This window comes from Colossoma macropomum, unplaced genomic scaffold, assembly GCF_904425465.1.
Source record: "Colossoma macropomum unplaced genomic scaffold, Colossoma_macropomum, whole genome shotgun sequence".
Classification (NCBI taxonomy): Eukaryota; Metazoa; Chordata; class Actinopteri; order Characiformes; family Serrasalmidae; genus Colossoma; species Colossoma macropomum.
In genome coordinates, this window is record NW_023494805.1 from 35,492,170 (window position 1) to 35,512,042 (window position 19,873).

At 38.8% G+C, this 19,873-nt stretch overlaps 1 protein-coding gene across 2 annotated transcripts in view; it reads left to right on the plus strand.

Annotated features, from left to right (window-relative positions):
- Positions 1–585: 585 nt before the first annotated feature.
- prkdc (protein kinase, DNA-activated, catalytic subunit) overlaps positions 586–19,873 on the plus strand; it is a 47,735-nt gene continuing 28,447 nt past the window's right edge. For both annotated transcript variants that reach the window (XM_036596564.1, XM_036596563.1), the window contains exons 1-39: positions 586–853; positions 1,467–1,543; positions 1,638–1,742; positions 1,903–1,977; positions 3,123–3,231; positions 3,375–3,487; positions 3,571–3,670; positions 3,792–3,847; positions 4,764–4,794; positions 4,879–5,036; positions 5,127–5,273; positions 6,450–6,614; positions 6,771–6,939; positions 7,023–7,072; positions 7,267–7,410; positions 8,166–8,315; positions 8,504–8,616; positions 8,786–8,945; positions 9,143–9,223; positions 9,348–9,467; positions 9,980–10,139; positions 10,467–10,573; positions 10,820–10,910; positions 11,109–11,272; positions 11,437–11,589; positions 11,933–12,040; positions 12,366–12,592; positions 13,419–13,513; positions 13,612–13,711; positions 13,845–13,978; positions 14,120–14,350; positions 15,593–15,822; positions 15,962–16,170; positions 16,723–16,855; positions 16,948–17,106; positions 17,217–17,420; positions 18,862–19,050; positions 19,203–19,307; positions 19,402–19,569. In XM_036596564.1, coding sequence (XP_036452457.1) covers positions 676–853; positions 1,467–1,543; positions 1,638–1,742; positions 1,903–1,977; positions 3,123–3,231; positions 3,375–3,487; positions 3,571–3,670; positions 3,792–3,847; positions 4,764–4,794; positions 4,879–5,036; positions 5,127–5,273; positions 6,450–6,614; positions 6,771–6,939; positions 7,023–7,072; positions 7,267–7,410; positions 8,166–8,315; positions 8,504–8,616; positions 8,786–8,945; positions 9,143–9,223; positions 9,348–9,467; positions 9,980–10,139; positions 10,467–10,573; positions 10,820–10,910; positions 11,109–11,272; positions 11,437–11,589; positions 11,933–12,040; positions 12,366–12,592; positions 13,419–13,513; positions 13,612–13,711; positions 13,845–13,978; positions 14,120–14,350; positions 15,593–15,822; positions 15,962–16,170; positions 16,723–16,855; positions 16,948–17,106; positions 17,217–17,420; positions 18,862–19,050; positions 19,203–19,307; positions 19,402–19,569 — 5,268 coding nt within the window. In that variant the 5' untranslated portion in view covers positions 586–675. The remainder of the gene's footprint in view (positions 854–1,466; positions 1,544–1,637; positions 1,743–1,902; positions 1,978–3,122; positions 3,232–3,374; positions 3,488–3,570; positions 3,671–3,791; positions 3,848–4,763; positions 4,795–4,878; positions 5,037–5,126; positions 5,274–6,449; positions 6,615–6,770; positions 6,940–7,022; positions 7,073–7,266; positions 7,411–8,165; positions 8,316–8,503; positions 8,617–8,785; positions 8,946–9,142; positions 9,224–9,347; positions 9,468–9,979; positions 10,140–10,466; positions 10,574–10,819; positions 10,911–11,108; positions 11,273–11,436; positions 11,590–11,932; positions 12,041–12,365; positions 12,593–13,418; positions 13,514–13,611; positions 13,712–13,844; positions 13,979–14,119; positions 14,351–15,592; positions 15,823–15,961; positions 16,171–16,722; positions 16,856–16,947; positions 17,107–17,216; positions 17,421–18,861; positions 19,051–19,202; positions 19,308–19,401; positions 19,570–19,873) is intronic.

Consider the following 19,873-nt stretch of genomic DNA (forward strand, 5'->3'; position numbering starts at 1 on the left):
AATTATGTTTATTTAGCAAACTTGTTGATTTTTTAAAACTTTTTGCTAATTAATTCATATTATTAAGACTATTTGTGTTATTTATTTTAGTTAATACAGGTCCTTCATGATGCTATTAGGCTTATAGCCCTGCTGGGAAAACTCCATTTGTACAAAGCCAGAATCACCTCCAATAAACCTAAGACTGTTCATCATAGGTTTAAAACTGCTATGTGATTCCCTATGTGATTAATATACTCTATTAAGCAAAAAATATCTGTAATATATTATATAAATATAAATGTCTATAAATCCTGAAAAGATTGTACTGTTGCTTACTATGATTTTTTTTTTTTTCAAACTCATTTTGCTCTTTTTTGGTACCCCGTACTGTCTTTGTATTGTGAATTTGTGATTTTGGAGACTGAATAAATAAAAAAGTAAACTGTAGTAAACTGTAGTAAACTGTAGTAAAGGTGCTATAATCGCTATAAAGTCGAATCGTGCAGAAATCCTGCAGCGTTGCTGTAGCTCTTCTTCCTAAGCTCTCAGTGCTGCGTCAGTCTCTGGTGAAGCAGCTCCCTCTGCTGGCCGTGTCGGGTAGTTTTAGGAAGTGAGGCTGGTTTCGCGGCTCTGTGTTTAGTGATCTGTGTTTTGGCGCTTCAGCGCGCCGTTTGGAGTTTTGGGGACAGAAACATGTCCGCCTCCTCCTCCTCCTCTACTGCAGCTGCTGCTGGTGGGATTCAGGGCTCTCTCCTCAGACTTCACTCTTTTCTAGGAGACACAGAAACCAGAAATGCCGCTCTCATATGCCACGATATTATCGGAGACCTGGGTCATGAGTGTATGATGACCAAGAGCGAGAATGAGCTGGGTAAGAGGCCAAAACTCTCTCAGTCACTTCAGCCTGCAGTACCTGTGGTAGCTAGCAGAAACTGAGCTCTTCTCAATGCTCACAGTCTGTTAAGGCAAGCTAACCTGAATGTACTGTTATTTACTAACTAGTCATATTTGATTAGCTGAGAGCTCATCTCTTATGTTTACAGTGGTTAGTTTGAAAAGTGTAGTAAGCTACGTTAGGCTGTATTTCGCAGGTGTATTCAAAAACTGTAGACTGTAAATGTTGTAAAAAGTGTTAATAACCAAGCTTTGTTGTGTTTTAATGTTACTTTCAAAAATTACATGTTAACTCCATTCACTCACTCATTCATCATTCATTCATTTATTTCATAGCTAGCTAATTTGCTATGTTCAGTCAGTTTGATTATGTGTAAGAATAACAAAGACAGTTCTCTGGCTGTTTTCTGATGCTATATTTAAACACAACGGGCCATAATGGTTTATAATGTCCGTAGATAACGGAAAAAGTCAACAGAGTGCTGCTTTTGACACCTGTGGATAGCCATACTGACCATTGCTTGACCTGTAGACCATTACCGAAAGATGTACTGTTTTCTCTGTCATCCTTCTAATGCATGTCTTAACAGTTTTTCAGACCTCCTTGTTGTTTGCCAAGGACGAGGGGCTGCTCAGCTTCCTCCGGAAGTCCTTATCCTATGAAGAGGTAAGATCCTTCCTGGCCAGTCCTTCAGTGTTGGATTATCTCTTTTTAATGGTGTGGTAGGTCTGTGTGTATTGACCTTTGCTCCTGATTTAAGTTACGGGACGCCAGGGTCGACATTCTCAACCTGTTGGGCACATTCCTGCAGAGGATGGCCGTTGGTGTTAAAGGATGGGAGAAGAACTATGCTGTCGAACTGAAGGTTTATCTAATTCACTAAATCCTCTTGGCCAAAACTGGCTTTCAGTCTTGGCTGTATGTAGACTAAAGTTGATGCAGCCAGCACTGAATGTTTTTTTATGTATGCTTATGGTATAAGGTTTAAACGCTGCATGCCTGTTTCTTTTTCTCACTATGAACAGGATGTTTGCCTTGTTGTCTACACGAAGGATAAAGCTGCAAAATGTAGAGGGCCTGCTTTAGAGTTACTTATCAAGGTGGGTCCTTTACCTGCTGCTGTAGATCGATCGTGGGAAGATGGACATAGAATATTATTATTGTGTTTTTGCCAGTGGTGGACAGTAATAAAGTACATGTACTTTATTTTACTTTTTGTGCTTTATCAAAATATTTCCATTTCTTTTGACTCTTACTTTCTCTCCACTACAATTTAGTGTAAAATATCCAGCCTTTTGCTCCACTGCTTTCTACATAAATGTGTCATTCCCCATTACTTTAAAGTGAATATATTACAACTGAATTTATTTAAATATCTGAAAAAATATTATACACTTTGAAACTGAAGTAACCTAATCATAGGACACCTTTCACTAAACCCCTCCCCTAAATATTGATTAAAATATTGGAAGTGTAACTTGTAGTAAATGCCTTTTTTTAAAAAACGTTTTTTGTTGTTGGTTTTTTAATCTTTTGCCATGCAAGTCTTAATGGAAATTGTTTGTCAAAATACTATAACATAATAATAATTAATAATGATTTAATTAAAATAACGTAATGGCTAGCATGTCTCTCAGTGCTCAATAATTTTTACTTAACTGTGCTTAAAAGCAAGTACTTTCTACATTAACTCAAGTTAAACTATAGAGGACTTTCACTCGAATAATATGTTACGAAGTGTGTCTCTACTTTCACTTCATACAGCACTATTGTGCTATGACAGAAAATGAAAGAAGTAGCAGCACTGAGTCAGGAGAAGAAAACATGCCAGGTAAAAGCATCGGGTCGGATTTTGTCACACACACAGGCTCAAAAAGAAGGTCTGTCTTGATGTTTAGGTCTCAGATGCAAAATCAACATTATATCGAGGAAATATGATGACAATGGTAGATCATTCATTAACATCCTTGGAAGAAACGTCACAAAGTTCTCTTTGAATACTCTTTGAATGCGCTCACGATCATCATTCAGAATGTTCTTTTGCACATTCTGTGCAATTACACATTTCCACCAGAGAGGTCTCCAAGTCCCCAAATCGTACATACTGCAACTTTAACTAAGTTAACTAGTTCTTGTGTACTTTGTCCACCACTGTTTTGTATTCGTGTCCTTCTTTACGTGCTAATTATGTTTTGGCAGAGTAGACTGTAGTGCTCAAACTTCTTTGTTTCAAAAATGTCACCAGGTGCTCTATGCGACAAAGGACTCAAGTGTTGCTCAAGGCTTCAAAATAGGGGACATGTTCAACAAATTTTATGGGGAATTGGGTCAGAAAAATAAGTTACCTGACACAGGTAAGTTAAAATAATGCATCCTCACACACTTCAAGGAACGGTTGTGACTTGTGTGATATAATGTCAGGTAGTTTTATAGTAAAATAGCGTTCGAAACTAACATACTACCACGTGTTCTGTAATGGTTCTCTTTTTCCTTGCAGTGCTGGGTAATCTTTATGAACTTCTTGGAGTGTTGGGTGAGGTGCACCCCAGCGAAATGGTCAACAATTCAGACAAACTGTATAAGGCCTACTTGGGAGAACTGAAAGGACAGGTACTGTATAAATCAGAGCTTGTCTGACAAATCATAGCTCACTGATGCCACTCAGTTTATTTTCAGTTGTTGATCTCCTCTAGATGACCTCGACTACGAAGGAACCCAAACTTCCTGTTGTTGCTGGTTGTCTAAGGGGCATCACAGCACTGATGGTGAACTTTACCAAATCAATGGAGGAAGGTGTGTGTGTGTGTGTGTGTGTTTGTGTGTGTGTTTGTGTGTGTGTGTCTGTATTTGTATGTAAGAGGGTGAAGACACTTGCTTATCAAATTTAATGTCCCACATCTTGTTCAAAAAACAGACCCTGTTACCTCAAAGGAAATCTTTGACTATGCACTGAAGGCTATCTGCCCACAGGTGAGTGCAGCAGTGTTGACTTACAACAGTTAAAAGGGTGGGCAATAAATATGACAATGTTAATTGTTATTGTGATAAAGTATTAAGTAAAGTAGTAAGCTTTTCTGATCTTCTTGTGATATTGTAAGTATTTAAAGAGCACTGCATAACTTGTTCAATGGGATTAAGTGCAGTGTAGTATTTAAAACATTGAATAAAATGCAATGTACTTTTTGTCTGTTCAAACTTACCAGACCTCAAAAAAACTAAATATTGGGATACGTATTGTGAAAAAGCCTTAATGGGCCCATATTGAATGCATTTTATTTTTTGTCCATGTATAATTTTTATTTGGGTTTATGTAAGGTAAATGGTCATTATTTATTTTTATGACTATTTTCTTCCCTCATCCCTTTGAATAAAATAGGCTATTTTTATTATGTTTTTTTTTATTTTTTTAAGCCTGATATATGTAAATGACTTTTGTTTTGATTGTTTTGATTGGCTGCCTGTATTGTGCCTCATTCAAAAAGCAATCCAGTCCATTTTGTTGAAATGCTCTTGATAAGTTCAGCGTGGATGGATGGGCTAAACTGCAGTAGGCTGAATAGGCAGATGCGTTGGATTTTGTGACATCGCAAGAACCCTGAAATTGGTTGTTTTTGCCACTTTTGTTTTATCTCAATAAACGGACTGTATAGACTGTGGCAGTAATGGTAGGCTTTAAAACTTTATCAGTGGTTACATGCTGCATTAAACCCTTTTATGCTAATATAGAGAGGAAAATTTGATTTCCCATTATATGGACCCTTTAAAGTATCATGACAGTATACTTTTGCTGTATTGTCCTCTAATCAGTTATGGCTCTGTGTGCATTAACCCTTTTAACAGTTATGACTACATTTACAAAACCTCTTTTTCTTCATGATCTCTCCAGACTGAGATGAAGCGCTATGCAGTCACGTTTGGTAAGAAACTGTCATTTGCTTGACTACAGAATCTTTACAAAATGCGTTTAAAAGTCCACTAAATCTGTACTCCTGCCCTGGCAGCTGGACTTAAACTCTTTGCGAAGCATGCAGCCCAGTTCAGCAGCTGCCTCATGGACCACTACAGGACGGTGTTTGACATCATGTCAAAACTATGTGGACACATAAACGGTGAAATGAAGAAGACAAGCTACATGGCTCTAGAGTCTTTCCTTAAACAGGTGAGTGTCATCAGCTCTGTGTTCTGCTCTTATATGATTTCATGTTGTCTAAAAGTTTATGGCTCTTTTTGTCTTTTGATCTTCTCCTAGGTTGCCATCCTTGTGGCTGAGAATGTTGAGCAGCATCAAAGCAAGCTGAAATTCTTCATGCAGAAGTTTTGTTCTATTATCAGGACAATGGACTCCAGTAACAAAGAGCTCTCCATTGCTATCAGAGGATATGGATTTTTTGCTGCTGTAAGTGTATTACAGCTTTGCTTGAGTATTATTAGTGTAGTGAATCTTACATCAAGTAGGTCATTTTTGGTGTCCTGTCTATTTTGATTGCTTTCATAGTTTCATACTTAACCCCTTAAAATCTCAGGCTTATTACATACTGAGATTTATTATTATTCAATAACTACAGGGACTTCAGTGCAAACTGGTTGAGCTATACTTGGGTTATAGAAGTTTGTAATAAAACTTTGGGCCTGCCAGCAGGCCCTGGCCACGTAAAGGGTTAACTTAAAATTGGAAAGTCTGATAATTTGCTAACATATCTGTTTTAAGGCCTGACTGGAAGACTGAGAATGAGCAACATTTTTGGTTTCTGAACCTCTGGGATTTGAACTTGTGATCTCCCAATGAAAATCAAATTCACCCTCTGAAAAAGCCCTCAAAAAGGCACCCTCTGTTTAAGCGTAACACAAGGCTGAACTGGTAAATTTTGGCACAAAACACCATTATTGTTTAAATAATACAAACATGAAAAATATATATCCAAACTTAGGCATAAAACAAACATGTAATATCACAAACAACATTTTTTGATTAAAAAAATGAATAAATCCACCCCAGGGCTACAGTAGGGAGTATTGAAATAACTAAATTTGTGAGGGGCATCACTTCTGAATATCCTATAAATGTCCATCTCTGCCTTCCATTTTCCATCCAGTTTACTTAGTCTACCACCACTCCCTCTCTTCCCTGTTCCTCAGTTTTCTCTCAGTCAAACCTCTTTTCATCAAGTGGGGTTTGGTCTTCTTTAGCTTAAAGCAGGAGCCTTCTAGAAATCACAGAAGTTCTCACCTCCTAGTTTGGACTACACCTTCAACAAATAGTCATAGTGTGAGAAGAGACTGTAGCAGAGGAGAGAACTCTGACAACACCAGGCCAAGTTCTCAAACCTCTGTCCTGCTACAGTCATACAATCTCTTATATACTATGATCCTATGTTGAAGGTGTGTTCTGAATTAGCAAAATGTATGTTATTTTAGAACGAGAGTTTCTCTTGTTTATTTCTGTCTAAGAAGTGTGACGATTGAGAAATGATAGTCATCTCAGTTAGTAAAACATTGTTTAACTAACTTTCATATTGTTTGGGCCCTAATCTGTCCAGGCTAATCTTTTCTTTCTTTCTTTCTTTCTTTCTAGCCCTGTAAGGTGGTGTGTCCTCAGGATGTAGATCTGATGTACACTGAGCTTATCCAGCGGTGTAAGCAGATGTATCTGACTGAGTCAGACCAGGATGATGATAATGTTTACCAGCTGCCTAGCTTCCTGGACTCCATAGCTAGTGTTCTGATCCACCTGGACAGGGTAAGAGGCAGCTGCTGTTTTCTGATCAATTATCTCCTCTGTCCAAAATCCACTGTGTGTGTGTACATTGATTTGGGGTGTAATTATATGGTCTCTAATATATTTTGGTCTTCCTCATTGAAATTAATTGTCATTTGTTTTGTTTTGCTTTGTCAGGTTCCTGAAGTGTACACATCAGTGCTGGAGCGTCTTTTAGTCGTTCAGATTGACACCTTCCCTCAGTACAGCCAGAGGATGCAGTACGCCACGTGCCGCTCCATCATCAAGGTGCTCATAGCCATGGCAGCCAAAGGCCCAGTCCTTTGGAGTTTCACCAGCTCTGTGGGTAAGACTCAACTGCCAAAACCTCTGATGCCTGAATTCTAGGACAGCTTTACCAACAGTGACGTTGTTTATTTCTTCACCCAGTTCACCAAGGACTGATCCGGGTGTGCTCTAAACCAGTTGTTCAAGTTCAGGTGATTTATTTTGATGTAAATCTAATCTGGCAATATAATCTTTCTCAGCCATCTTGTTGATATTGTCTACCAGTTGACAGACTCTGAGGCAGTATTAGGTCCTGGTTTACAAAACTTATGGAGAGGTTTCTGAGATCATGCCTCCATATCATTCTCAGTTTAAATATTGACTACAGTGTATGTTTCTTGCGTAGGAGGAAGGCGCTGCTCAGGGTCAAGCCAAGAGTGAGGAGGATGCTGCAGAGCCCACACTGGTGCGCTCTGGGAAATGGAAAGTTCCGTCATGTAAGGATTATCTGGACCTCTTCAAGGGGCTTCTAGACTGTGAGAATCTGAAGGTGAGAACTCTGGTGTTTGTTAGGCCATGAGATTTTAGGTAAAATGAAATGTTTAGTTTCATTTTTCAAGTCAGGTCACAATAAACGCTTGATCCAGTTTTTTTCCAATGTAAATGAAACTAGACTTTAAAACAATGCCTGTTTTTAATCTCTGTTTTGAAGTTTGAACACCAGTATATGCTGATTGAAGTGAAAAATAAGTTACCACATCCTCTACAGAGAACGTAAATATTGCATTTTGCATGTATCTAAAGAAATTCTTTCTTAATTGTTTTGCAAAAATAATCATATTAGATTTTTATTTTTATTTTTCAGAGGTGTTAAATCCAGCAAATAAACAATAATTGGTTAATTAAAGTGTGCTGGAGTATGTCCTCAAAAAAACCTGTAATTTAACTAGGATTGCCCAAACTTTTGCATACGACTGTTTGGCAGTGTCCCAGTTGCCTTGTGGTGTAGTTTCTTATTTCTATTTTGAGCGCTTTACTCAGGGTATGCAGGACCTGACAGTTAACTGCAGCTCATTTCATTACCTGGGTTCTTCAGATTGCTTTGAAAGAACAGTCCAATCAAAGCAAGCTGTGCTAGATTATAATATGTGCTTTTTATCATAGAGTTACCAGTACTCAGGAAGTATGAGCTCATTAACTTTCTTAAATAATATCATCTGATGCTGTGAGATCATGATATATTTGGAAAATGTTGTGATGTTGAATTGTAGCAATACCACTCATATACTTTGTTTTCCTATGTAGGACACTGGATTTCTTGATGGATCTGCTGTAACCAAGAACTATAGCCTAAAGGCTCTGAACAGGCTCTTATATGATGCACTGGTGCAGTCCATCATGAAGATTGTGGAGAAGCTTGATCTCTCTGTGCAGAAAGTGAATGCAGAAGATGAGGTACAGTTTAATGTGGACTGAAGTACTACAGTAAACATAAAAAGCAGTAACTTTGTAAAATATCATGTCACTGAGAGAAATTAACAACTTTAAGTTTGCTTTTGGGAACCTTCTACCTTAACATACATGACTAAGCAGCTTTGTCGTAGTCAAGATTGTGGTGTTGTCTCATTTTCTGTCTTCCTCAGGGACAAAGCGACGTTGGCTTTGACCTTATTCCCTCATCAGATCCCACCACTAACCTGATGCCCAACAAACCCAAAGATTTCACTGCCTTTATCAATCTGGTGGACTTTTGCAGGTACCACGATGCTGAGCTCATCTCTGCTCACAGACTGTGGCAGTCTAGCAGACATTGTATGCTAAATGCTACCTTGATGAGAATGCTAAATAGCAAGATCCATTCTGTATAGGTTACTTGTATTTATTTGACTGTTTGAAGAGGTTATTCATTATGTGTGGTTTTATAGTGAATTGCTGCCTTCAAAGAACCCTGAGTATTTTACTCAGTGGATGTACCCACTGTGCCATGAGCTCATCCTACAGTCCATACGCTTCCCTCTGGTCAGCGGCTTCTATAAGCTCCTCTCTCTGTCTATGACTATTGGCAAGAAGATCAAATACTTTCAGGTATTTTATGCACTGGCCTTGATAAAACATCCTCCCATATGCAGATGTCCGTAACTCTATTTCATTATTGTAGACTTTGAGCTGACCTATGTCATGTTACAAAAACATGTTCAAGTAGGCTGTAACTACTCATCTTTGGTTTCTTTATGTTTATTTGAGAAATGATGGTTGAATGCTTTGTTGTTTGTTATTTACAGGGTCAGGGACCCAAAAGCGTCAGTGAAGGCTCTCCAGCTGGACATGCCTGTTTTGCACTTATCTCAAAGTTTGGGAAGGAGGTAGGATGATGCTTAATCTTCAGTTTCTGTCTGCCTAGTTGGAAAAACACTGAAGTAATGTTTCATCTTTCTTTGCTTTCTTGGTCTTAATGTTTAGCTTCTTGGTATGTGTTGTTCCCCACAGGTGTGTGTCCGTATTAAACAGTATAAAGACGAGCTTCTGGCAGCATGTCTGACTTTTGTGCTATCTCTCCATCCTGACATGGTGGCTTTGGACATCAAAGCTTACATCCCTGCACTACAGGTTAGACCAGAAGACAAATTCTGTCAATCTAACAATAATCAGAAATGGTCTTAACCAGTTAGTCCATCTGTTAATGGTGATGTTGATGTAGATTAATGGTTAATGTTTTGCTGAAAAGTTGTCAAAATTCATTGTCTGGATATTCAACTTGCCTCACTCAGCACCTGGAAATGTTTTTTGTTCATTTAAGTCAGTGTCCATTTGGGCACTAAAACATTGGAATATAAAATATTGAAATATGAATTTAATACAATGTAAAATAAAATCTAAAATATAAAATCTAAAATTATATCAACTGATATTATCAGAATTCTTTCCCCCTTAATATCAGTATGGGTTGGGCCCTTGACTGCAGCCCACTAAGACTGGAATTGAAAACCCTTAAAAAGTCTAATAATGTTTTCTTGTTGTGGTTGAGCAAACATTTAGTTTCTGAGTCAGAAGTAAGCTGAACCTGCCTTTCATAATGCAGCACTGATTGCACTTGCGTGTTGAATTTGGGTGTGTGTCAGGCTGCTCTGCGGCTCGGTCTGAGCCACGCTCCTCTGGCTACTGCGGCGCTGGATGCCCTGGAGTCCTGGTCCTCCCACATCCCCTTCTCCATCATACAACCCCACTATGCGGACATACTGCCCCACCTGGATGGCTACCTCAAAACAGCCGCCGCTACCGGTGAGATCATATTCTCTGATTCAAAATGTGAAGGCTTAATTAGCTTACATGCACACAGTCAGTGACTTTGCATAATCTTATTTTTTATCTTTACTCAGAGGCCAGCAGTGTGATGTTATATTATTGTTATTTGTGCTAAATTTTATTTTCATGATGAACAGTATGCTTCTCTGAGTATATCGTGAATATCATCAGTATTTAAATGTGTATTGTGTATCAAGAACATGTCTAATATTTTGTTATGATATTTTTGCCATATCGTCCAGCTCAACCGTTATCTTATTTGACTTTATCTATGTAAGTTTGCTTTAAATGTCTTTGTGTCAGATAAAGATGAGAGCAGTATGAATGTTACCTTTGTGTCATCGGGCACTCAGAAGGGCTACGGCAAAGTAATGATGAGGCTTCTGCAGAAGTCAAAACACCTGCCTATGGTAACCAATCATTCATTACGCACACTGTGCATTTATCTCAGTTGTCATATAAAAAACATTGAGAGAGGCTACTTTATAGCTAACTGTGAGTTGGGTTTCAAGATATTTTTAAGTTTGTAATTGATTGCATGTTTTTCTGAGCACTAAGCAAGTCCACTGAATTGAAAGCCAGTTATAGTTAAGTTTAGCCAATGTGCAATTTGCCCTCTTCTTATTTATTTATTATTTTTTTTTTTTTTTGATCAGGGGGACGAGTCTCCCATTGCTGCAGTGCGCCGGCGAGTGGTGCAGCTTTTGGGCCATCTTGGAGGACAGCTCAATAGGAGTCTCGTTACAGGTAAACTGCTTTGAAAGCACTCTGTGTGTGAGGTCATATTGTAAACACACAGTACATTGGTGTGGGAAATCTTAAATAATTCCTACTATTCATCTAAATTAAGATTTTCTCCTACAGTTTTGCCATCAGTATATTTTTATACCTTTTTCCGTAATCCTCAGAATATGTGTACCAACATGAGACCATTTCTCATTCTAGCCATTTCTGCGGAGGATATGATGAAGCGCTTTGTGGCATGGGACAGTGAGAAAAGACTGAGTTTTGCTGTGCCCTTTAAGGACACTAAGCCTGTCATCTACCTCGACCCTTTCCTGCCACGAATTACTGAGCTTGCACTGTCCTCCAGCGACAGGCAAACTAAGGCATGATATTATAGCAACATCTTACCTTCAGAAATTTCATGTTTTTGCTCAACTTTAACGTTATATCCATGGTGTCTGTTATACCGACCACTTATTACTAGTTGAGTTAAATTATACCCATTAGTGCTGATCTTAGTCACTGAGTCACTTCTGTGTTTGATTAGGTGGCGGCTTGTGAGCTCCTCCACAGTGTGGTGGTGTATATGGTGGGAAAAGGGGTTCAGATGGCTGAGGGGGGGACGTCCACTCCACCCATGTACAATCTGCACAAGCGAGTCTTCCCAGTGCTTCTACGCTTGGCCTGTGATGTCGATCAGGTTGATAGTGTTTTTTATAGAATTAAATTTTATTCTCATTGTACTTATATGCAAGTGTACAGTGTAACAAAATTGTTTGAGCTTTTCTCAGATATATGCCAATATATGAGTTATGTTTACAGTATTAAAGTGTGCAAGAGCGTACCTACAGTATTCTGTAGTGAAATATAGATTCTACAGCAGGATTTGCAGTGTGCACGTCATCCTGTAAGAAACGCTTGATTATATCTACATATTCAGAAATAATGTAAATAATGCCTCAAATTGTTTAAATTATAGTCTTGAATTGAATTACCTCTCTTTGAATCGCAGCCTTTATAATATTTCTTTTTTTCTGTTTCAGGTGGCAAGGCAGCTCTTCGAGCCTCTGGTGATGCAGTTGATTCACTGGTTCACCAACAACAAAAAATTTGAGAGCCAGGACACAGTAGCAGTGCTGGAAGCCATTCTGGTATATATTGCTGTCAACTGTAGCCAGAATGTGTATATGATAAATTATTTTACTTAGAAATACACCTGACATAAAGACCTATTCTTAAAGAAATGTACTTTTATGGCCATGCATGGAATTAAGTGTTCTTATTCATGTGTTGTTTCTATCAAATACTTTTTAAAAAGTGTCCATGGAATCAATCATAGAGTCAGTTTCCCCCTCAAGCTTTTGTTTATTTTTTTTCTGAAAAAGACAGAAAGGAGGAATGCTTTCACATGTATTGTTCATTTTAGTATATGTTTAAGAAATTGAATGCCATGTTTGAAACATTTTTTAAATGCAGGATGGAGTGGTGGACCCCCTGGACAGCACTTTGAGGGACTTCAGTGGCAGGTGCATCCAGGAGTTTGTAAAATGGTCAATCAAACAGACCACCCCAAAGCAGCAGGAGAAGAGCCCAGCCAACATCAAGTCCTTGTTCAAGCGTATCTACAGCCTAGCCCTGCATCCCAATGTGTTCAAGAGACTGGGAGCTGCATTAGCCTTCAACAGCATCTACAGGCTCTTCAGGTCTGTCTCAACTGTAGGCTTCATTATTTAAGGGCCAAGTTCAGAAGCTTAGTAGCTCTAGGAACCGTCCTTTATATGATCACCAAAAGTCATGAAGTGATGTTCCAGTCCAATTAAGTGAATCGGGATTGTTGCTGATTCTGGCATTTTTTTTTAATTACTGAAGTATCGGTCATATTAATCCCAATCTGATTCTAAAAGCTTGTTTCTTTTTTGTGCTTTGTTTTATGCAGCATTGAGATGTGTTCTCAGAAAAGAACAAAGCGGTTCTAATTTCTGTACTGTTGAGAAATCTTTAGTGGAAAATGACTAGAAAGAAGAAGAAGAAGAAAAAAAGATATTTGGATCAGTATGCACATTTCACTGCAGAATATTAAAGTAATTGGTAGAAAAATAGTCAATTTATTATGATCCATATTAAATGTGCTGTAAAATAGTCATTCAAAAAATGCCAAAAAAACAAAACATATCTATTTACAGTTTCGCATTATGCATATACTAAAACAAAGTGATTTTACTGTAGTATTACTTTGCATATCTAATCTGACCAGAACTGTGTGATTGGATTACCAATGAAATTACATACTGAATTGGGTTTGCATGATACTATACATTAAAGTACTCAAATTGGGGGGCAAGAAAAAAACTTCATTTCTTCTGCGTGCTGACTAGGATCAAACCTCTCTTCTGCACATTAAAGGAGCTGCTGGACCACAGAGATGTGTTTAGGGGTTTCAGTGTAGTTGTGATGTTTATACCTTTGTCTAGCTGATAACTTCATGCTGAAGATGAAATGCTTGTCTAAAGTTTGATGTTTCTCTCTCAGAGAGGAAAACTCTCTTGTGGAGCAGTTTGTCTTTGAGGTGCTGGTGGTGTTTGTGGAGAGCTTGGCTTTAGCGCACTCGGATGAGAAATCCTTGGGTAAAAGACCAGTTGTCACCTCTTCTTTGTTATTTTAGTTGATCTGATGTGTGGTCTCTGTAATGTCTTTCTGCTGCTATTTTATATTTTACTAACAGGAACTGTTCAACAGTGCTGCAGTGCCTTAGACCACCTCAAGAGGATAATCAAGCACAAGGCAGACTCCCTTAATCAGAGCGCCAAGAGACGCACGCCCAGGTATGAGGACCTACAGTGAAAAAACTGATTCTTTGTTTATTTGAAATGTTTGTTGAACTTATTCACATTTTGCTTGTTTGCAGGTAGTTCTTTTTAAAATTCTGAATCACTCTTCACTCTTTATGCTCCACAGGGGCTTCCCGCCAGAGCAGACGGTGCGTCTCTGTGATGTGGTCATGTGGCTGCTGACCCAGTGTGGGCGTCCACAGACCGAATGTCGGCATAAATGCATGGAGCTCTTCTATGAGTTTGTCCCGCTTTTGTCAGGTAACTGACATGAACAAATGATATCCTAAAGCAGTTTTACTTGTTTTACTAGTGCTTGTCACACCCAGTTATGGAGCTCAGTTATCATAGCAAGATCACAGTGGTTTATACACACTCAGATTGTCTTTTCTTCATCACCAGGTAAACCCTCACCTGCACAGTGGCTGGAGGAACAGGTTAAAAAAGAAGGGCAGAGGTTTCTAATTGCACATCTGGAGGGAGGGGGACTGCTGTCTCAGCCCACTCTCAGAGAAGTTGAAGCTCCATTCAGCGTCAGAGCTGCCCTGCAGTGGATGGATCTCTTGCTGGCTGCTCTTGACTGCTACAACACATTTACTGGCTTGCGCCTCATCCAGCCCCAGAGAATTCTGGGTGAGTCTGACCTTCCAGTGTAGAAGAGGCATGTCTTTGCAGTCTTGGAAAAACTTTGTATGAAATGATGCAATTACATTGAGAAGTTTGGGTGCCCAGGTCAAATCATGTTTTGTTGATTTTCTAAGTGGCAATAAGTTATACGTCCTCTACAGAGACACGCTACTGCACACTGTAATGCACTATTACTGTTTATTTGCTAATTTAACATGCAACATAAAATAGAAAAATAGAACATAAAGTGTGGGTTTTGCAAAAATGATGGCACATTGTATTTTTTTCCAATATGTAAACTCATTATGCACTAAAATTTGCAGAAAATGGTAAGTCGTCTGTAGAGGATGTTATTTTCACTGATGATCAAAACATAGTTTGACCGGTGTTGTACAGACTTTTGCATATGAGCTTCTTAACCCCTTAAAATCCCAGGCTTATTAAAGGGCATCATTCAGTACTGCTGGACTGCAGAGCAAACTAGCTCAGTTATTCTTAAGTTACAGAAGCGTCTGATAATATAAAAACACACATCAGTATTTTTGTTGGCTCATCATGAAATGTTCACACAAAGTCCGTTTACATGCACTCGGGTAATCAGATAATGTGAAAACTCTACATGATTCAGGCAATATCAAGATTTCTGCTTTGCAACAGGCCAATAAACTCACAGAAGAAAACATAAACGTAACGCAAAATTAAACTTCATGCTGCTTTAAACAGGGATTCACTTTACTGGAAAATATGTATCATTTAGAAGATAACTATTAATCAAATTCATCACTTCATCGAGCATATAGTTGGTTTCAGCATTGCTCCAAAAGTGGTTTATTGTCATTTTGTGGGTGCTGTGCTAAATGCTGCTTGCATTTTTTGGGGCATTGCTCTGTCTTCACACATACGCAGACTGAGAAAAACGAAAGAAATCAGAGTGAGGGTACACATTTCTTGATAATGGCCTTAATTCGATCTAAGCATATTCTGTTTACATGCTGGTTACATGGTCTGAATAATCAGATAACTGCTAAAATCTGATAATGGTTGTTTTGTTGGTGTGCATGTAAACAAACTCAATCTAAAGGGTAGCTGATGTATAATAATAATAATATTGAAAGGCATTGACAATATTGTTTGAACTGTGACTTGCGTTCTTTATGTGCAAGATCTATAACAAAAATAACCAGTTCAGTGAACAGTGAGCTCTTAGCTGCATCTCTGCAAATGCATGATCCTGTCTCTGCCTTTCAGGTTCTAGTGAGAAGTCCAGCTTTCTGCCAGCAATCCGTTTCTTCCTGACAGAACTGGCTATGCACAACATGAAGGCAGCCTCAGCCTGTTTCAGAGTGTCTGACTCTACTTCACCTCACTTCAGCCCTAGAGAAAGAGAGCTGTACAACTACAACAAGTGCACCATTATTGTGCGCCTGCTGGAGTTCTCCACTATGGTGCTGCTCAAATGCCAGCAGGACCTTTGGAAGGTAGAATCATCCTGCGCTTTCTCAGTTTCCATTTCTCCGATGAATTAACCTCTACAAGCACCATAAAACGTTGTGATGCATCAGTGTGCAACTCTGATTCAGTGATTCTGAATGAATCTGAATCTTGCTTTCATTCCAGCTCCTGGAAAAGGACATTTTCAATGCATCCTTCTTCACGCTGCTCACCATGACTGTGTGTGAACCTTCTATTGTTGGTTTCAACATGGCTGATCTGGAGGTGATGACTCGGCTGCCTGAAGTCTGCGTTCCGCTGCTGAAGGCCCTCGTATCAACACCCTACAGGACAGATATGGAGAACAGCATTAGGAAGAAGATAACTGCTCAATGGTAAAGTAATAATAATAATAGTAGTAGTAATAATAATAATAATAATAGTAATAATAATAATGATAACAATAGTACACAAATGTTACATTGTAGTTTTCTTGAATTCATATCAAGCATTTTTTGTCTTTTGTGTTTTGCTGTTATTATATTTTGTTCAGTTATTTTAATTCAGTTAATATCAACATGGCTTAAGCATATCATTGCTGTCCAAAAAAAATATATTTTTCTCCAGTATTTGAATGTGGCAGCTATCCTTTATATTGTGTGAAACTTTACTGATGAGTGGATGAATAGAAATGCTCCAGAATCACTTTGGGGGGAAAAAAAACTCTTTACATTAAAAGTTAAGAAAATTTTTGTCTTCTCCTGTAAAGATACTGTTTTGTTTTTTCCCATTTCTATTCTGAGACTGAGTTTTCTAGCCTTATAGGTAATGTATCTTGCATATATCATGTTTTTCTCCCACATTTTCCCACAATTTTTGCTGTCTTTTATGTCTAATTTTTCCATGTGCATTTGTATGTATTGCATTATTTCTTTTTACCCTAATAGTGTGGAGGAGTTGTGTGCGGTGGATCTGTATGACCCAGATGCTCAGGACAGCCATGCCAAGCTGGAACTCCTACTCTCAGCCTGCAAACAGCTTCACCAGTGTGGTCTTCTCAACTCCATCCTTCATAGCCAAGTATGCTTTGTTTACCTGAATTTGATTGCAGTTATGTTTTTGAATTTTGTATAGAGGCATACATATATGTATATATATATTTTTTTTTACAGGATGCAAGTTATTGCAGCTCTCTAGGTTCTAAACTCCTCACTGCAGTCTACAAAGGCATTGCACCTGGAGAGGACAGGAAGTCCTTGCCCTCCATGGATGTTAACAGCAGGAAGTTGGCTAATGGTTTGGTGCAGCTGGCTTTCTCACTGGGTGATCAAGTAAGTTCTCAACTTACAGAAACTCCAACAGTAGATTTTGTAAAAATTGTCAGACATAATGAAAGGATCTTGCATTTATAGCATGTTTTTCTGTTGGCTCTTCCATACAGACTGAGCAGCTGGTTGGCCTGTTGCTAAACTCAGTTACTCTGTCAGTGCCTCTTTCGGGCAGCCTAAACCCTCATTTCCTCAGTTTTTCCCACGGAGAGTACTTCTACAGCCTCTTCCACACCACCGTTAACACAGAGCTTCTGCGCTGCCTGGACTGCTCTGTGCTCCTGCTGCTCACTGCGGCCACACAGAGCCCCAATATGGTGAGACTTCCGCATGAAAGAGGAAAAAAATGTATGCTCCTCTGATATCATGTCGAGTCAGACCTTGCCTCTTCTCGGTTGCTTGTGAACTGAACGTAAGATCATATGTGAAGTTGCAAATATGAAGTGCATTGAAAAGCTCTGCTTGTGAGTGGTTAGATCCAGAGGTGTAAATGGCCAGGTTTTACTGGGAGACCTCTTGGTGTTTTTTTTTTTCTATTTATTTATTTTTTGAAAACATCAAAACATGAAATGCACCTTAAAATGATCTTTCCATTCATAGATTTCATAGACCAACCAATATAATCTTAAATCTAGTGCATTCCTGCATTAAAAATAATAGGACATTTCAAGTGCTGAAAGCTTGACTTTTTTCTTTAAAGCATTTATTTCTATGGAGAGCAAGAACTTTTATTAAGAACAGTCTGGGAAGTATAGCAAAATCTGACTCTTCCTCCAAAAACAGCACTGAATTTGTGCATAAGCTAAGAGGTTTAGACATTTTCTGAAATTGAAACTAAAAACACCTCCTAAAAGTTAACAGCACTTTTGTTAAAACTTAAATCATGCAGGGATCTAAACAAACTTTCCAACAAAGCAGAGACTAAAAAGCAAACTGTCATACGCTTGTCAAAACAGTCACTGTTACAGAAACACTACTTTTTTGTTATATGATCTTCTAGACTGTCAGAACCATTCATAGTCCAGTTACTTTTACTTTAGATACACAGTGAATGGCTGATATTAGCAGGCTAGCTGGCTGGGTATATGTCATTACGCTGCATTATATTAAAGTCACGTTAACTAACATACTACATTTTAGTGGGCATTTTAAATGCCCACTGACTGAAATTCTCGGCAATAATCACTTGAGTAATTACTTTAATTAGACTACATATCCAACCAAATGGCACCATGGTTTGAAGACAATTAGAAGGCAAAACTTACTTTACTGATTGTGACGTTTTTTGGCCTTCATTTTCTACTGACAGTCATTACCATGGAGACTGGGTGGGTGGACCCAGCTGCAGCACTGTGACTTTCTGTTGGCTGAATAAGTTGTAGGTTGAACTTGAGGTGCGTTCAACAGACGCTTTGCTTCATGCACACACTTTAAGAACAAAGGGGAAAAAAATATACACGGTTTCTCTAAAAACAAAAAATAGTTACCAATGTTTTTGAAATTTGAGCCATTCCATCTCCACTTTTACTCTTGGAGTTCCAGAACCATTTCCACCCCTGGTTAGATGGATATGTAAGGCTATATAGCTCTTCAGCTGCACATGTACTGTTTTAAAAGCAGACATGTATGCTTTGTATTATCAAGATTTGACCAGTGGGTCATTTTGAATAGCACGTTAGCATAGGTTCCTGCGACATGATCAGTTTTGCAGTGATAAAATTTGTGTACGTATGTTGTTTCCCCCCCACCTCCCCTTAGGTTAGTGTCCTGCTCAATGGCATGTTGGACCACAGTTTCCGTGAACGTTCAGTTAGGAAGACTCAAGGCTCTCGACTGGCAGAGCAACTACTGAAGGGGTGGGGCTTGCTGAAACCATGGTGGGACAGCCCGGCCTCCTCACCGGAGAGCAAAACCTCCATCCTCACATTGCTTTCCAAAGTTCTGCAGGTACCAGAAATGCACCTGCATGCCTCGTCCTCCTAGACCCTTCTTACAGAAAATGTGATCAGATTCACAAAGTTAATTATGTTTACATTTTTCTGTGTTATTAACTTGTTTCATGACTCTTCACTTACATTTATTTTCATCGTTATCCGCAGATTGACTCTTCGGTTTGCTCAGACACCAGTCACCAAGCATTTAATGCAGTCTTTTCTACCTTCACCACTCTCATCACTGACACAGCTCTGCCCTTAAATCTGAAGGTAATGAAATCTTTTGCTGAAAATAAGGAGGAGTTGTCCTCTGATGTAAAAAGCCAAAACTACCGCAGTTGTTTTTGTCTGTTCTGTCCCAAAGAGCCAGGCCCTGATCATCCTGCCCTTCTTCACCAAATTACCTACCGGCCCTCTGGAGGAGCTACAGAGAGCTCTGGAGGCTCTAGTGGCCACACATTTCCCCATGCAGTCAGACGAGTTCCCACGTGGATCGCTCCAGTGCAATAATTACATGGATTGCGTTCGTAAGGTAAAAGGCTACAAACATAGCAATCTGTCTCAGGTTAAATGGGAAAGGGCTTGTATCAAGAGTGTCATGATTTTTATTTTTATTCTCTTCATTGAAACTTACAGGTACCTCCTTTAAATGCTATTCTTTGTTTTCTTTATGTTGTCATTACATCATGAATTGTAAAATTTCACCTCTATTTGATTAAGTATGATTCAGTATAGGGGTGGGGAAAATGATCAATCCTTATATGCATTGCGATTGTCTCTTGAAAGGTTCTAAATCGATTCACAAAACATCATAATTATATTTTTAAATAGGCTCT